The sequence below is a fragment of the Struthio camelus genome, chromosome 28 (assembly GCF_040807025.1).
Source record: "Struthio camelus isolate bStrCam1 chromosome 28, bStrCam1.hap1, whole genome shotgun sequence".
NCBI classification, from domain to species: Eukaryota; Metazoa; Chordata; class Aves; order Struthioniformes; family Struthionidae; genus Struthio; species Struthio camelus.
Window position 1 is genome coordinate 2,912,643 of NC_090969.1, and position 17,686 is coordinate 2,930,328.

Below are 17,686 nucleotides of genomic sequence, written 5' to 3' on the forward strand. Positions count from 1 at the left end.
CGTCGACGTCGATGTCCCGCACGGCGGCCCAGAAGCTCCTCTCGTCCAGGCCCTCCAGCTCGGCGCTGGCCTGGGGGGACACGCGTGGGCCCCCGCCCGGACGCCTGGGCCCGCCCCGGACGCCTGGGCCCCCCCCCCCCCCGCTCACCTCGGTGGGTCCCTCGGGGGGGCTGCGCGCCGCCTGCAGGGCCGCGGCCACCCGGGCCAGCTCCGCTGGGGGGACGGGGGATTTGGGGGGGGGTGTCGGGGGTCCTGGAGGTAATGGGGGGGCTGGGGGATTTGGGGGGGGGAGCCCTGGGGGGGATTGGGGGGGGATTGGGGGGGAGCCCTGGGGGGGATTTGGGGGGTCCTAGATACAATGGGAGGGGATTTGGGGGATTTGGGGGGGGATTGGGGGGATTTGGGGGGGGAGAGCCCTGGGGGGGGTTGTGGGGTCCCAGAGGCAATGGGGGGGATTTGGGGGATTTGGGGGGGGGAGAGCCCTGGGGGGGGTTGTGGGGTCTCAGAGGCAATGGGGGGGGCTGGAGGGATTGGGGGGATTTGGGGGGTCGTGGAGGTAATGGGGGGGGTGGGGGAGTGTAAGAGCCCTGGGGAGTTTGGGGAGGATTTGGGGGGTCCCGGAGATAATGGAGGGGATTGGGGGGATATGGGGGGTGTGAGGAGCCCTGGGGGGGATTTGGGGGGTCCTGGAGGTAATGGGGGGGGTTGGGGGGATATGGAGGGGGGTGAGGAGCCCTGGGGGGGATTTGGGGGAGATTTGGGGGGTTCTGGAGGCAATGGGGAGGCTGGGGGGATTAGGGGGATATGGGGGGGCATGAAAGCTCGGGGGGGGATTTGGGGGGTCCTGGAGGTAATGGGGGGTTGGGGGGACATGGGGGGTGTAAGAGCCCTGGGGGGGGGATTTGGGGCATCCTGAAGGTAATGGGAGGGAATTGGGGGGATTTGGGGGGGTGTGAGGAGCCCGGGGGGGGGTTGGAGGGGATTTGGGGGGTCCTGGAGGAAATGAGGGGACTGGGGGGGGACATGGGGGGGTGCATGAGGAGCCCTGGGGGGGGGGGCTGAGGGGCATTGGGGGGGGTCCTAGAGGCAATGGGGGGGAATTGGGGGGGGGCATGAAGAGCCCTGGGGGCTTTGGGGGGGATTTGGGGGGTCTTGGAGGCAAAGAGGGGGCTGAGGGGGATATAGGGGGCTGGGGGGGGTCCCGGGGGGGCGCCCTCACGGTCGCCGCGGGTGTCGGGGTGCCGGGCGGCGGGGAAGCGGCTCCTCCAGGCGCCCTTCATGGCCCGGTAGCGGGCGGCCAGGCCGGGCTCGCGGGCCCGGCGCTCGGCGGCCGTCGAGCCGGGGGGGTGCACCCCGAAAAGCAGCGGCCACGTGGCCCTGCGCTCGCAGGGGGCTGCGCCTGCCCCCCCCCCCCGGCCCCCGTCCGGCCCGTCAGCTGGGCCCAGGCGTCCGGGTCCCCGACCCTCCCCGTCCAAGGACATCCTCCCTCCTGGGGAAACTGAGGCACGGAGGGCCCAGGCGTCCGGGTCTCTGACCCTCCCCGTCCAAGGACATCCTCCCTCCTGGGGAAACTGAGGCACGGGGGGCCCAGGCGTCCGGGTCTCTGACCCTCCCCGTCCAAGGACATCCTCCCTCCTGGGGAAACTGAGGCACGGAGGGCCCAGGCGTCCGGGTCTCTGACCCTCCCCGTCCAAGGACATCCTCCCTCCTGGGGAAACTGAGGCACGGGGGGCCCAGGCGTCCGGGTCTCTGACCCTCCCCGTCCAAGGACATCCTCCCTCCTGGGGAAACTGAGGCACGGGGGGCCCAGGCGTCCGGGTCTCTGACCCTCCCCGTCCAAGGACATCCTCCCTCCTGGGGAAACTGAGGCACGGAGGGCCCAGGCGTCCGGGTCTCTGATCCCCCCCCCACCAAGGACATCCTCCCTCCTGGGGAAACGGAGGCACGGGGGGCCCAGGCGTCCGGGTCTCTGATCCCCCCCCCACCAAGGACATCCTCCCTCCTGGGGAAACGGAGGCACGGGGGGCCCAGGCGTCCGGGTCTCTGATCCCCCCCCTCAGGCCCCCCCCCCCAGGACACCCTCCCTCCTGGGGAAACTGAGGCACAAGGGGCCCAGGCGTCCGGGTCCCTGATCCCCCCCCCCAGCCAAGGACACCCTCCCTCCTGGGGAAACTGAGGCACAAGGGGCCCAGGCGTCCGGGTCCCTGATCCCCCCCCCCAGCCAAGGACACCCTCCCTCCTGGGGAAACTGAGGCACAAGGGGCCCAGGCGTCCGGGTCCCTGATCCCCCCACACCAAGGACATCCTCCCTCCTGGGGAAACTGAGGCACGGGGGGCCCAGGTGTCCTGGCAGCAGGGCTGGGGCAGGGGGTCCCCGACTCCCCCCCAGCGGTGTCCACCCTCCAGGGGAAACTGAGGCACGGGGGGCCCAGGCGTCCGGGTGCCCGCTCCCCCCCCCCCAGGACACCCTCCCCGCCGGGCCGGGGGCGGCGCGGGGGGCCCAGGCGTCCGGGCGCACCGGCGCGGGCGAGCCGGGCGCGCAGCAGGGCCCAGCGCAGGCGGCCGGCCCCGTCGAAGAGGTGCTGGGCGCAGGGGGCCGGGGGGGGGGCGGCCCCCTCCTGCCCCCCGCCGCCCCCCGGGCTCCGGCTCCTGGGGGGGGGGAGCTGCCCCATAACTGCCCCCCGCGGCGGGAGCAGCCCGGGCTGCGGCCCCCCCCCCATATGGTGCCGCCCTGTGTCCCGCTGCCCCACACATCCCCTCCCCGCTGCCCCCCATGTCCCCCTGCCCCACACATCCCCCCCACTGCCCCCCATGTCCCCCTGCCCCACATATCCCCCCCTGCCCCACACATCCCCTCCCCGCTGCCCCCCATGTCCCCCCACCCCACACATCCCCCCCTGCCCCACACATCCCCTCCCCGCTGCCCCCCATGTCCCCCTGCCCCACACATCCCCCCCAGCCCCACACATCCCCCCCAATGCCCCCCATGTCCCCCTGCCCCACACATCCCCCCACCCTACACATCCCCCCCGCTGCCCCCCATGTCCCCCCACCCCACACATCCCCCCCACCCTACACATCCCCCCCACCCCACACATCCCCTCCCCGCTGCCCCCCATGTCCCCCCACCCCACACATCCCCCCCCAGCCCCACACATCCCCCCCAATGCCCCCCATGTCCCCCCACCCCACACATCCCCCCCAGCCCCACACATCCCCCCCGCTGCCCCCCATGTCCCCCCACCCCACACATCCCCCCCAGCCCCACACATCCCCCCCCGCTGCCCCCCATGTCCCCCCACCCCACACATCCCCCCGCCCCACACATCCCCCCCGCTGCCCCCCATGTCCCCCCACCCCACACATCCCTCCGCCCCACACATCCCCCCCTGCTGCCCCCCATGTCCCCCTGCCCCACACATCCCCCCCTGCCCCACACATCCCCTCCCCACTGCCCCCCATGTCCCCCCACCCCACACATCCCCCCCAGCCCCACACATCCCCCCCGCTGCCCCCCATGTCCCCCCACCCCACACATCCCCCCCAGCCCCACACATCCCCCCCGCTGCCCCCCATGTCCCCCCACCCCACACATCCCTCCGCCCCACACATCCCCCCCTGCTGCCCCCCATGTCCCCCTGCCCCACACATCCCCCCCTGCCCCACACATCCCCTCCCCACTGCCCCCCATGTCCCCCCACCCCACACATCCCCCCCAGCACCACACATCCCCCCCAATGCCCCCCATGTCCCCCTGCCCCACATATCCCCCCCTGCCCCACACATCCCCTCCCCGCTGCCCCCCATGTCCCCCTGCCCCACACATCCCCCCCAGCCCCACACATCCCCCCCACTGCCCCCCCATGTCCCCCTGCCCCACACATCCCCCCCTCACTGCCCCCCATGTCCCCCTGCCCCACACATCCCCCCCAAGGCCCCCATGTCCCCCTGCCCCACATATCCCCCCACCCCACACATCCCCCCCTCACTGCCCCCCATGTCCCCCTGCCCCACACATCCCCCCCAAGGCCCCCATGTCCCCCTGCCTCACATATCCCCCCACCCCACACATCCCCCCCGCTGCCCCCCATGTCCCCCCACCCCACATATCCCCCCCTGCCCCACACATCCCCTCCCCGCTGCCCCCCATGTCCCCCCACCCCACATATCCCCCCCTGCCCCACACATCCCCTCCCCGCTGCCCCCCATGTCCCCCTGCCCCACACATCCCCCCACCCCACACATCCCCCCCGCTGCCCCCCATGTCCCCCTGCCCCACACATCCCCCCACCCCACACATCCCCCCCGCTGCCCCCCGGCCCCCCCCACGTACCGGCGGGCGGGGGGCCCCCGGGGGGGGCCGGGCAGGCGGCGCAGCAGGGCCCCCGGCAGGCGCAGGGCGGCCCTGGGGGCAGAGCGGCGTCGGGCGGGGGGCCGGGACCCCCCCGGCCCCACACGTCACCCCTGCGCCGAGACCCACGGCCGGCCCGGCCCCACGGCGGGTCCAGCCCCACGGCACACCCAGCCCCACGGCACACCCAGCCCCACAGCACACCCAGCCCCACGGCAGGCCCCGAGCCAGACCCAGCCCCACGGCACACCCAGCCCCACGGCAGGCCCCGAGCCAGACCCAGCCCCATGGCTGACCCAGCCCCACAGCACACCCAGCCCCACGGCAGGCCCCGAACCAGACCCAGCCCCACGGCTGACCCAGCCCCACAGCACACCCAGCCCCACGGCAGGCCCCGAGCCAGACCCAGCCCCACAGCACACACAGCCCCACAGCACACCCAGCCCCACGGCAGGCCCCGAACCAGCCCCAGCCCCACGGCACACCCAGCCCCACGGCAGGCCCCGAGCCAGACCCAGCCCCACAGCACACACAGCCCCACGGCACACCCAGCCCCACGGCAGGCCCCGAGCCAGCCCCAGCCCCACGGCACACCCAGCCCCACGGCAGGCCCCGAGCCAGACCCAGCCCCACAGCACACCCAGCCCCACGGCACACCCAGCCCCACAGCACACCCAGCCCCACGGCAGGCCCCGAGCCAGACCCAGCCCCACGGCACACACAGCCCCACGGCAGGCCCCGAGCCAGACCCAGCCCCATGGCTGACCCAGCCCCACAGCACACCCAGCCCCACGGCAGGCCCCGAGCCAGACCCAGCCCCACAGCACACACAGCCCCACGGCACACTCAGCCCCACGGCAGGCCCTGAGCCAGACCCAGCCCCACAGCACACCCAGCCCCACGGCACACCCAGCCCCACGGCAGGCCCTGAGCCAGACCCAGCCCCACAGCACACACAGCCCCACGGCACACCCAGCCCCACAGCACACCCAGCCCCACGGCAGGCCCCGAACCAGACCCAGCCCCACGGCACACCCAGCCCCAGAGCACACCCAGCCCCACGGCAGGCCCCGAGCCAGACCCAGCCCCACAGCACACACAGCCCCACGGCACACTCAGCCCCACGGCAGGCCCCGAGCCAGCCCCAGCCCCACGGCACACCCAGCCCCATGGCACACCCAGCCCCACGGCAGGCCCCGAGCCAGCCCCAGCCCCACGGCACACCCAGCCCCACGGCACACCCAGCCCCACGGCAGGCCCCGAGCCAGACCCAGCCCCACGGCACACCCAGCCCCACGGCACACCCAGCCCCACGGCAGGCCCCGAGCCAGACCCAGCCCCACGGCACACACAGCCCCACGGCACACCCAGCCCCACGGCAGGCCCCGAACCAGACCCAGCCCCACGGCACACCCAGCCCCACGGCACACCCAGCCCCACGGCAGGCCCCGAGCCAGACCCAGCCCCACAGCACACACAGCCCCACGGCACACCCAGCCCCACGGCAGGCCCCGAGCCAGCCCCAGCCCCACAGCACACCCAGCCCCACGGCAGGCCCCGAGCCAGACCCAGCCCCACAGCACACACAGCCCCACGGCACACTCAGCCCCACGGCAGGCCCCGAGCCAGCCCCAGCCCCACGGCACACCCAGCCCCACGGCACACCCAGCCCCACGGCAGGCCCCGAACCAGACCCAGCCCCACAGCACACCCAGCCCCACGGCACACCCAGCCCCACGGCAGGCCCCGAACCAGACCCAGCCCCACGGCACACCCAGCCCCACAGCACACCCAGCCCCACGGCAGGCCCCGAGCCAGCCCCAGCCCCACGGCACACCCAGCCCCACGGCAGGCCCCGAGCCAGACCCAGCCCCACAGCACACCCAGCCCCACGGCACACCCAGCCCCACAGCACACCCAGCCCCACGGCAGGCCCCGAGCCAGCCCCAGCCCCACAGCACACCCAGCCCCACGGCAGGCCCCGAGCCAGCCCCAGCCCCACGGCACACCCAGCCCCACTGCAGGCCCCGAGCCAGACCCAGCCCCATGGCTGACCCAGCCCCACAGCACACCCAGCCCCATGGCAGGCCTCGAACCAGACCCAGCCCCACGACTGACCCAGCCCCACAGCACACCCAGCCCCACGGCAGGCCCCGAGCCAGACCCAGCCCCACAGCACACACAGCCCCACGGCACACCCAGCCCCACGGCAGGCCCCGAGCCAGACCCAGCCCCACAGCACACACAGCCCCACGGCGGGTCCAGCCCCACAGCACACCCAGCCCCACGGCAGGCCCCGAACCAGCCCCAGCCCCACACCCAGCCCCACGGCAGGCCCCGAGCCAGACCCAGCCCCACAGCACACACAGCCCCACGGCACACCCAGCCCCACGGCAGGCCCCGAACCAGACCCAGCCCCACAGCACACACAGCCCCACAGCACACCCAGCCCCATGGCAGGCCTCGAACCAGACCCAGCCCCACGGCACACCCAGCCCCACGGCACACCCAGCCCCACGGCAGGCCCCGAACCAGACCCAGCCCCACGGCACACCCAGCCCCACGGCACACCCAGCCCCACGGCAGGCCCCGAGCCAGACCCAGCCCCATGGCTGACCCAGCCCCACAGCACACCCAGCCCCACGGCAGGCCCCGAACCAGACCCAGCCCCACGGCTGACCCAGCCCCACAGCACACCCAGCCCCACGGCAGGCCCCGAGCCAGACCCAGCCCCACGGCACACCCAGCCCCACGGCACACCCAGCCCCACGGCAGGCCCCGAACCAGACCCAGCCCCACGGCACACCCAGCCCCACGGCACACCCAGCCCCACGGCAGGCCCCGAACCAGACCCAGCCCCACGGCACACCCAGCCCCACAGCACACCCAGCCCCACGGCAGGCCCCGAGCCAGACCCAGCCCCACGGCACACCCAGCCCCAGAGCACACCCAGCCCCACAGCAGGCCCCGAGCCAGACCCAGCCCCACGGCACACCCAGCCCCACAGCACACCCAGCCCAACGGCAGGTCCAGCCCCATGGCTGACCCAGCCCCACAGCACACCCAGCCCCATGGCAGGCCTCGAACCAGACCCAGCCCCACGGCAGGCCCCACACCTGAGCACCCGCAGGCAGAGCCGCGCCAGGCCCTGCGCCAGGCCCCACGGCAGACCCCATGGCAGACCCCATGGCGGGCCCCACAGCAGGCCCCACGGCAGACCCCACGGCGGGCCCCACGGCGGGCCCCACGGCAGACCAGCCCCCTTCATGGTCCCACGGTGTCCACAGAACCCGGAACGGCCCCGTCACAGCGGGCAGCCACGGCAACGGGGACATGGGGACGGGGGACACGGGGGGACACAGGGACAGGGGGACGGGGGGACATGGGGATGGGGGGACATAGGGACATGGGGACAGGGGGACGGGGGACAGGGGGACGGGGGGATATGGGGACACGGGGAAGGGGGAACACGGGGGGACGGGGGGACACGGGGGGACACGGGGGGACGGGGGGACATGGGGGGACACGGGGACATGGGGACGGGGGGACACGGGGATGGGGGGACATAGGGACATGGGGACAGGGGGACGGGGGACAGGGGGACGGGGGGACATGGGGACACGGGGAAGGGGGAACACGGGGACGGGGGGACATGGGGACATGGGGACAGGGGGATGGGGGACGGGGGGACACGGGGATGGGGGGACATAGGGACATGGGGACAGGGGGACGGGGGACAGGGGGACGGGGGGATATGGGGACACGGGGAAGGGGGAACACGGGGGGACGGGGGGACATGGGGACATGGGGACAGGGGGATGGGGGACGGGGGGACATGGGGACATGGGGACATGGGGAGAAGGGGGCATGGGGATGTGGCAACACAGGGATATGGGGACAAGGGGGACACAGGGAGAAGGGGGACAAGGGGACGGGGGATACAGGGACAGGAGGACAGAGGGACAGGAGGACATGGGGCTACAGGGACACGGGGACACGGGGATACAAGAAAATGAGAACACAGAGACAAGGGGACCCGGGGACATGGGGACGGGGGGATACAGGGACTCAGGGACGGGGGACAGGGGGACATAGGGACATGGGGGCACAGGGACACAGGGACAGGGGACACAGGGAAATGGAGATACAGGGAAATGGGTATGGGGGGCAGGGGGACACAGGGACAAGGGGACAGGGGGGCACAGGGACAGGGGGACAAGGACAGGGGACACAGGGACAAGGGGACACAGGGACAAGGGGACAGGGGGGCACAGGGACAGGGGGACAGGGACAGGGGGCACAGGGACAAGGGGACACAGGGACAAGGGGACAGGGGGACAAGGACAGGGGACACAGGGACAAGGGGACACAGGGACAAGGGGACAGGGGGGCACAGGGACAGGGGGACAAGGACAGGGGACACAGGGACAAGGGGACACAGGGACAAGGGGACAGGGGGGCACAGGGACAGGGGGACAAGGACAGGGGACACAGGGACAAGGGGACACAGGGACAAGGGGACAGGGGGGCACAGGGACAGGGGGACAGGGACAGGGGACACAGGGACAAGGGGACACAGGGACAAGGGGACAGGGGGGCACAGGGACAGGGGGACAGGGACAGGGGGGCACAGGGACAGGGGGACAGGGACAGGGGACACAGGGACAAGGGGACACAGGGACAAGGGGACAGGGGGGCACAGGGACAGGGGGACAGGGACAGGGGACACAGGGACAAGGGGACAGGGGGGCACAGGGACAGGGGGACAGGGACAGGGGACACAGGGACAAGGGGACACAGGGACAAGGGGACAGGGGGGCACAGGGACAGGGGGACAAGGACAGGGGGACACAGGGACAAGGGGACACAGGGACAAGGGGACAGGGGGGCACAGGGACAGGGGGACAAGGACAGGGGACACAGGGACAAGGGGACACAGGGACAAGGGGACAGGGGGGCACAGGGACAGGGGGACACAGGGACAAGGGGACACAGGGACAAGGGGACAGGGGGGCACAGGGACAGGGGGACAGGGACAGGGGACACAGGGACAAGGGGACAGGGGGGCACAGGGACAGGGGGACAGGGACAGGGGACACAGGGACAAGGGGACACAGGGACAAGGGGACAGGGGGGCACAGGGACAGGGGGACAAGGACAGGGGGACACAGGGACAAGGGGACACAGGGACAAGGGGACAGGGGGGCACAGGGACAGGGGGACAAGGACAGGGGACACAGGGACAGGGGGACACAGGGACAAGGGGACGCGGGGACACGGGGACATGGGGGCACAAGGACAAGGTAGCTCAGCGGCTACCCCTGAGCCCTCCCCCCCCAGCACCCGGGTGGGAGCCCCAGTGTCCCAGTGCCCCCCCCCGGACCCCGGTGTCCCTGTGTCCCCCCCCCGCGAGACCCCAGTGTCCCCCCCGGACTCCGATGTCCCAGTGTCCCCCCCCGAGATCCCGGTGTCCCAGTGTCCCCCTCCCCAGAGACCCCGATGTCCCAGTGTCCCCCCCAAGACCCCAGTGTCCCAGTGTACCCCCCCCGAGACCCCTGTGTTCCCCCGGACCCCGATGTCCCAGTGTCCCCCCCAAGACCCCGATGTCCCAGTGTCCCCCCCCCAGACCCCAGTGTCCCAGTGCCCCCCCCAAGACCCCGATGTCCCAGTGTCCCCCCCCAAGACCCCGGTGACCCAGTGTCCCCCCCCCCGGACCCTGGTGTCTCAGTGCCCCCCCCCAGACCCCAGTGTCCCAGTGTCCCCCCGGACCCCGGTGTCCCAGTGTACCCCCCCCGAGACCCCTGTGTCCCCCCGGACTCCGATGTCCCAGTGCCCCCCCCCAAGACCCCGGTGTCCCAGTGTCCCCCCACAAGACCCCAGTGTCCCCCCCCAGACCCCAGTGTCCCAGTGTCCCCCCCCGGACCCCGATGTCCCAGTGCCCCCCCCAAGACCCCGGTGTCCCAGTGTCCCCCCCCCGAGACCCCAGTGTCCCCCCAAGACCCCGATGTCCCAGTGCCCCCCCCAAGACCCCAGTGTCCCAGTGTCCCCCCCAGACCCCGATGTCCCAGTGCCCCCCCCCGGACCCCGATGTCCCAGTGTCCCCCCCAAGACCCCGGTGTCCCAGTGCCCCCCCCAAGACCCCGGTGTCCCAGTGTCCCCCCCCCGAGACCCCAGTGTCCCCCCAAGACCCCGATGTCCCAGTGCCCCCCCCAAGACCCCAGTGTCCCAGTGTCCCCCCCAGACCCCGATGTCCCAGTGCCCCCCCCCGGACCCCGATGTCCCAGTGTCCCCCCCCGGACCCCGATGTCCCAGTGCCCCCCCCCAAGACCCCGGTGTCCCAGTGTCCCCCGGACCCCGATGTCCCAGTGTCCCCCCCAAGACCCCGATGTCCCAGTGTCCCCCGGACCCCGATGTCCCAGTGTCCCCCCCAAGACCCCGATGTCCCAGTGTCCCCCCCCGAGACCCCAGTGTCCCCCCCAAGACCCCGATGTCCCAGTGCCCCCCCCGAGACCCCAGTGTCCCCCGGACCCCGATGTCCCAGTGTCCCCCCCCAAGACCCCAGTGTCCCAGTGTCCCCCCGGACCCCGATGTCCCAGTGCCCCCCCCCAAGACCCCGGTGTCCCAGTGTCCCCCCCCGAGACCCCAGTGTCCCCCCGGACCCCGGTGTCCCAGTGTCCCCCCCCCCGAGACCCCAGTGTCCCCCCGGACCCCGATGTCCCAGTGCCCCCCCCCCAAGACCCCGGTGTCCCAGTGTCCCCCGGACCCCGATGTCCCAGTGCCCCCCCCCAAGACCCCGGTGTCCCAGTGTCCCCCCCAAGACCCCGATGTCCCAGTGCCCCCCCCCCAAGACCCCAGTGTCCCCCCCAAGACCCCGATGTCCCAGTGCCCCCCTCCGAGACCCCAGTGTCCCCCGGACCCCGATGTCCCAGTGCCCCCCCCCAAGACCCCGGTGTCCCAGTGTCCCCCCCCGAGACCCCAGTGTCCCCCCGGACCCCGGTGTCCCAGTGTCCCCCCCCCCCGAGACCCCAGTGTCCCCCGGACCCCGATGTCCCAGTGTCCCCCCCCAAGACCCCGGTGTCCCAGTGTCCCCCTCGGACCCCGATGTCCCAGTGCCCCCCCCCGAGACCCCAGTGTCCCCCCCAGACCCCAGTGTCCCAGTGTCCCCCCCCGAGACCCCAGTGTCCCCCGGACCCCGATGTCCCAGTGCCCCCCCCCAAGACCCCGGTGTCCCAGTGTCCCCCCCCGAGACCCCAGTGTCCCCCCGGACCCCGGTGTCCCAGTGTCCCCCCCCCCCGAGACCCCAGTGTCCCCCCGGACCCCGATGTCCCAGTGCCCCCCCCCCGGACCCCGGTGTCCCAGTGCCCCCCCCCAAGACCCCGGTGTCCCAGTGTCCCCCCCGGACCCCGATGTCCCAGTGTCCCCCCCCGAGACCCCAGTGTCCCCCCCAGACCCCAGTGTCCCAGTGTCCCCCCCCGAGACCCCAGTGTCCCCCAAGACCCCGGTGTCCCAGTGTCTCCCCCGGACCCCGATGTCCCAGTGCCCCCCCCCCCCAAGACCCCGGTGTCCCAGTGTCCCCCCCTCCCCGGCCCTGCCCCGCTCTCGCCCGCCAGGGGTCGCCCTTGCGCCGCCGCAGCGCGGGCGGCACCGCCCCCGGCAGGGCGAGGGGCGGGGCCACCCCGGGCGAGGGGCGGGGCCAGTCCAGGCGTGGGCGTGGCCACGAGGAGGCCCCGCCCCGCCCGCCGGCGGCACCTGGCCGCGTGTCCCCGTGTCGCCTCCTGCCCCCCCCCACGGCGCCCCCCGCCCTTGCGTCCCCTCGCCCGTCCCCCCGTGTCCCCCCGTGTCCCTTCATGTCCCCTCCTGTCCCCCCGTGTTCCCCCGAGTCCTCTCTTGAGTCCGCCGTGTCCCCCCGTGTCCCCCCGTGTCCCCTCATGTCCCCTCCTGTCCCCCCGTGTTCCCCCGAGTCCTCTCTTGAGTCCGCCGTGTCCCCCCGTGTCCCCCCGTGTCCCTCTGCATCCCCTTCCCCACGTCCCCTCGTGTCCCCTCGTGTCCCCTCGTGTCCCCCCATGTTCCCCAAACCCTCTTGTGTCCCCCCGTGTCCCCTCGTGTCCCTTCATGTCCCCTCATATCCCCCCATGGTCCCCCAAGTTCTCCTGTATCCCTCCACGTCCCCTCGTGTCCCCTCATGTCTCCTCATGTCCCCCGTGTCCCCTCGTGTCCCCCTGCATCCCCTAATGTCCTTCCATGTCCCCTCGTGTCCCTCCATGTCCCCTCACGTCCCCCCACATTCCTCAAGTCCTCTTGTGTCCCCCCGTGTCCCCTTGTGTCCCCCCGTGTCCCTTCATGCCCCCTCATGTCCCCCCAAGTCCTCCTGTGTCCTCCCCATGTCCCCTCGTGTCCCTCCATGTCCCCCCCATCTCCCCTGTGTCCCCACCTTGGGGACACCCGCGGAGGGACGGCGCAGGCTCTCCAGGACCCGGCCCGCCACGGGGGCCCTGTGGGCACACGCCTGTGCCACCCCTGTCCACGCGTGTCCCTGCCCCGCGTGGGTACCGCGGGCAATGCATGATGGGAAACTCCGTGGCGCCGTCCCATGATGCACCGGGTGCGGTGGGATTCCCCCCCCCCCAAAAGGCGGAGCAGACAAAGGGCTCTGGCGGCCAGAGAGGGGCCCACGCGCGGCGACACGCGTGTGCAAAGAGCCCGCGTGTGCCCGCGGCTGTGCGCGCCCCCGTGCCACGGCCCACGCGCACCCCCCCCACCCCGGTCCAACCCCTCCCGCCCCCCCCGCGCGCAAAGCCCTCCGGGACTTGTAGTCCGCGCGGGCTGTGCCGGGGCAGAAGAACTCCAAGTCCCGGCGGGCTTTGCGCGCGGCGGGGCCGGAAGAACTCCAAGTCCCGGCGGGCTTTGCGCGCGGCGGGGCCGGAGGACTCCAAGTCCCGGCGGGCTTTGCGCGCGGCCGGGCCGGAAGAACTCCAAGTCCCGGCGGGCTTTGCGCGCGGCGGGGCCGGGAAGACTCCAAGTCCCGGCGGGCTTTGCGCGCGGCGGGGCCCGGCGCGGCGCACAGGTAGGGCCGGGCCGGGGGTCCTCGGGGGGGCCCCGGAGGTGTTCGGGGCGGGGGGGGTCGGTGTGTGTAGGGGGGTAGTGGGGGACGCTTGGGGGCGGGTTTGGGGAGAGGGGCGATGGGGAGGGGCCTCTAGGGGGCAGGTGCGGGGAGAGGGAGGCTGTGAGGGCCCCGGGGGGCAGGTGTGGGGGGGGCCTTAGGGGGCAGGACTGGGGAGGGGGCTGTTGGGGGGCAAGCGGGGGGGGCACTGGGGGGACCCCGGGGGGCAGGTCTCAGGGGGCTTCTTGGGGGTCAGATCTGGGAAGGGGAGCAGTGGGGGGGGCAGGCCTAGTGGGGCTCCTTGGGGGTCAGATCTGGGAAGGGGAGCAGTGGGGGGGCAGGCCTAGGGGGGCTCCTTGGGGGTCAGATCTGGGAAGGGGAGCAGTGGGGGGGGCAGGCCTAGTGGGGCTCCTTGGGGGTCAGATCTGGGAAGGGGAGCAGTGGGGGGGCAGGCCTAGGGGGGCTCCTTGGGGGTCAGATCTGGGAAGGGGAGCAGTGGGGGGGCAGGCCTAGTGGGGCTCCTTGGGGGTCAGATCTGGGAAGGGGAGCGGTGGGGGGGCAGGCCTAGGGGGGCTCCTTGGGGGTCAGATCTGGGAAGGGGAGCGGTGGGGGGGGCAGGCCTAGGGGGGCTCCTTGGGGGTCAGATCTGGGAAGGGGAGCGGTGGGGGGGCAGGCCTAGTGGGGCTCCTTGGGGGTCAGATCTGGGAAGGGGAGCGGTGGGGGGGGCAGGCCTAGGGGGGCTCCTTGGGGGTCAGATCTGGGAAGGGGAGCAGTGGGGGGGGCAGGCCAAGGGGGGCTCCTTGGGGGTCAGATCTGGGGGAAGGGGAGCAGTGGGGGGGTGGAGGGGGCCAGGCCTGGGGGGGCCCTTGGGGGACAGATCTGGAGGAAGGGGGCAGTGGGGGAGCTCGAGGGAGGCAGGTCTTAGGGGGCCCTTGGGAGGCAGATCTGGGGTGGGGGGGGCTCTTGAGGGGCAGATTGGGGGATGGGTGCAGTGAGGGGGCCCTGGGGTTCAGCGGGGGCTGTGGGAGAGAAAAGGGTTTCGGGGGTCCCTGGGGGGGGACTGGGGCTGTATCCGCGGCCATTTGGGGTGCAGTGGCACGGGGACACGCTGCTCCTTTAGCCAGAAACCTCCCTCTGGTCTGGGGCAAATGTGGGGCTGGGCCGGGGCAAACAGAGGTGCCGGGGGGCTGGGTTCAGCCCCCCCTGCCCGGGCTGGGGCAGGATCCACACCAGGTCCTCGCTTGTCTTGCAGGGGGGGTTGCAGAACTGGCAGGGGCTGTGTGCTCCTGCCGTGGAGGGGTTGTGTTTGGGGGTCCAGGGGCTGAGCAGCCTCGGGCGGAGAGGCTTTGGGGGATGGTGAGCAGAGCCCAGAGGGTTGGGATCCTGGCCCCGAATGTGGGGGGCAGAGCTAAGGGGGTGGCTAAGGGGGCGGCGGGCAGAGCTACGGGGAGACGGACGGGCAGAGCTAAGGGGAGATGGGCAGAGCTACGGGGAGACGGACGGGCAGAGCTAAGGGGAGACAGGAGAGCTAAGGGGGCGGTGGGCAGAGCTACGGGGAGACGGACGGGCAGAGCTATGGGGAGACGGATGGGCAGAGCTATGGGGAGACGGATGGGCAGAGCTATGGGGAGATGGGCAGAGCTACGGGGAGACGGATGGGCAGAGCTACGGGGAGACGGATGGGCAGAGCTACGGGGAGACGGGAGAGCTAAGGGGGCGGTGGGCAGAGCTACGGGGAGACGGACGGGCAGAGCTAAGGGGAGACGGACGGGCAGAGCTACGGGGAGACGGACGGGCAGAGCTACGGGGAGACGGACGGGCAGAGCTATGGGGAGACGGATGGGCAGAGCTATGGGGAGATGGGCAGAGCTACGGGGAGACGGATGGGCAGAGCTACGGGGAGACGGGAGAGCTAAGGGGGCGGTGGGCAGAGCTACGGGGAGACGGACGGGCAGAGCTAAGGGGAGACGGGCGGGCAGAGCTAAGGGGAGACGGACGGGCAGAGCTAAGGGGGCGGCGGGCAGAGCTAAGGGGGTGGTGGGCAGAGCTAAGGGGAGACGGGCGGGCAGAGCTACGGGGAGACGGACGGGCAGAGCTACGGGGAGACGGGCGGGCAGAGCTACGGGGAGACGGGCAGATCTACAGGGAGATGGGCAGAGCTAAGGGGGCGGCGGGCAGAGCTACGGGGAGACAGACGGGCCGATCTACAGGGAGATGGGCAGAGCTAAGGGGGCGGCGGGCAGAGCTACGGGGAGACGGGCAGAGTTAAGGGGCAAACGCCGCCCTCCCCGAACCGCCTTGCCCCGCGCGCAGGCGACGCGGAGCCGGGTCGGCCGGCAGCGGGCGCCCCGTGCCCGGCGGGCGATGGCAGCATGGCGGAGGGCCCGGGGCCCGCGGCGGCCCCCGAGGCCGAGGGGCTGGCGAGCCGCTTCCTGGCGCTGGAGCTGGAGCAGAGCGCCCTGCTCAAGGCGCTGCCCTTCGAGGAGCCCGTGAGCCACGTCTACAACCCGCTGGAGTACGCCTGGGAGCCCCACCAGGACTTCGTGCGCCGCTACTGCCGGGCGGCCAAGCGCGTCCTCTTCCTCGGCATGAACCCCGGCCCCTTCGGCATGGCGCAGACCGGGGTAGGGGCGCGCGGGGCGGCACCGGCGGGGGAAACCGAGGCACGGCGGGAGCCCGAGCGCCCGCTGCTTGTCTGATGCCTTTCGCCGCGCCCCTTCCCTTCGTTTTCCAGGTACCCTTCGGAGATGCGTGGCACGTCCGGGAGTGGCTACAGGTAGCCGGGCGGGTTGGGAAACCGTCGTCGGAGCATCCCAAACGCCCGGTGTTGGGGCTGGAGTGTCGGCAGGCGGAGGTGAGCGGCGCCCGCTTCTGGGGCCTGGTGCGCGCCCTCTGCCCCGACCCGCAGCGTTTTTTCCGCCACTGCTTCGTGCACAACCACTGCCCGCTGCTCTTCGTGGCCCGCAGCGGGCGCAACCTGACGCCGGCCGACCTGCCGCCCGCCCAGCGCGCCCGGCTGCTGGGCGTCTGCGACGAGGCGCTGGCGCGGGCCGTGGCGCTGCTCGGCGTGGGGCTGGTGGTGGGCGTGGGGCGCTTCGCCGAGCAGCGGGCCCGCCGGGCGCTGGCGGCCGCCGGCCTCGCCGTCCGCGTCGAGGGGCTCCTGCACCCCTCGCCCCGCAACGCCCGGGCGAACAAGGGCTGGGACGAGCTGGCCAAGGCCCGCCTGGGCGAGCTGGGTGTCTTGGCCCTCTTGGAGGAGTGAGCTCGTCGGCCGGGAGCCCCCCAGTTGGGGAGCTGGGGCGGGGCGGGGGGGGTCCCTTGGGTGCAGATCCCTGCCTCGGTTTCCCCTGTTGAGGGCAAGGTTGGGGTCCCGTTTGTTGGGCACAAGGGACGGGTCCGTGCCTCAGTGTTCCCAGCTGAGACCTGGGTTGAGGTGCTGTTTTACAGGGCCAGGGGATGGGTCTGTGCCTCAGTTTCCCCTTGCCATAGGGCTGCCCCCAATCCAAGGGGGTTAATCCTGCCCTGGGACCCAGCGAGCAGCTTCCAGTCTCCCCAGTTTAACCAGTTTGACACTAAACCGGCTGGGATTTGCCCCGGGGGCAGGGTGAGGCATCCGATAGGGAGTCCCATGTCCCCCACAGCTGACAGCTCCCCCCACCCATCTGTGCCTCAGTTTCCCCTTGCGAGGGGAGCCGGGATCCCAGGGCTCAGCCTCCACTGAGCTTTGGGGGATTTTTAGCCTTTTATTTCCTTGAAGATCTCCCCGTTTGGGGGATTTTTTTCGTGCTTTTTAACGCAAAAGCCCCGTGACCTCACTCTCAACAGGGGAAACTGAGGCACGGATCTGTTTCCCCCCGCCCCACCTGGGGGACGTGGGCCAACAGGGTCCGACTACAGCATTAAAGGTTTTGTGTGTCCCGTATCCCCACGGCGAGTGCCCCGTGCCTCAGTTTCCCCCCCGTGGGCAATAAACGCATCCTCCAGAGCGGGGCTGCGGCCTCTCCGTTGTCCACCCGTGCGGGTGCCGTGGGCAGACGCGTGTGGGTGCTGCACGGGTGATGCCGTCCGTTTCCGTACGGGGACCGCGGGGGTGCCGTGCACCGTCCCGTGCCCGTGCGGGTGCCGTGGTGCTGCATGGTGCCGTTGGCTGATGCGTGCGTGCCGGGTGGGTGCCGCGTGGGTGCTGCTCATCGCCACGTAGATACCATGTGGGTGCTGCTCATCGCCTTGTAGAT

The 17,686-nt window shown here is 72.5% G+C and overlaps 1 protein-coding gene across 1 annotated transcript; it reads left to right on the plus strand.

Moving 5' to 3' along the window:
• Positions 1-15,603: 15,603 nt before the first annotated feature.
• SMUG1 (single-strand-selective monofunctional uracil-DNA glycosylase 1) lies at positions 15,604-17,436 on the plus strand. The gene is made up of 2 exons (XM_068921394.1): positions 15,604-16,075; positions 16,186-17,436. The coding sequence occupies exons 1-2, from the start codon at positions 15,824-15,826 to the stop codon at positions 16,711-16,713; spliced, it is 780 nt and encodes a 259-aa protein (XP_068777495.1). The 5' UTR covers positions 15,604-15,823; the 3' UTR covers positions 16,714-17,436.
• Positions 17,437-17,686: the final 250 nt, after the last annotated feature.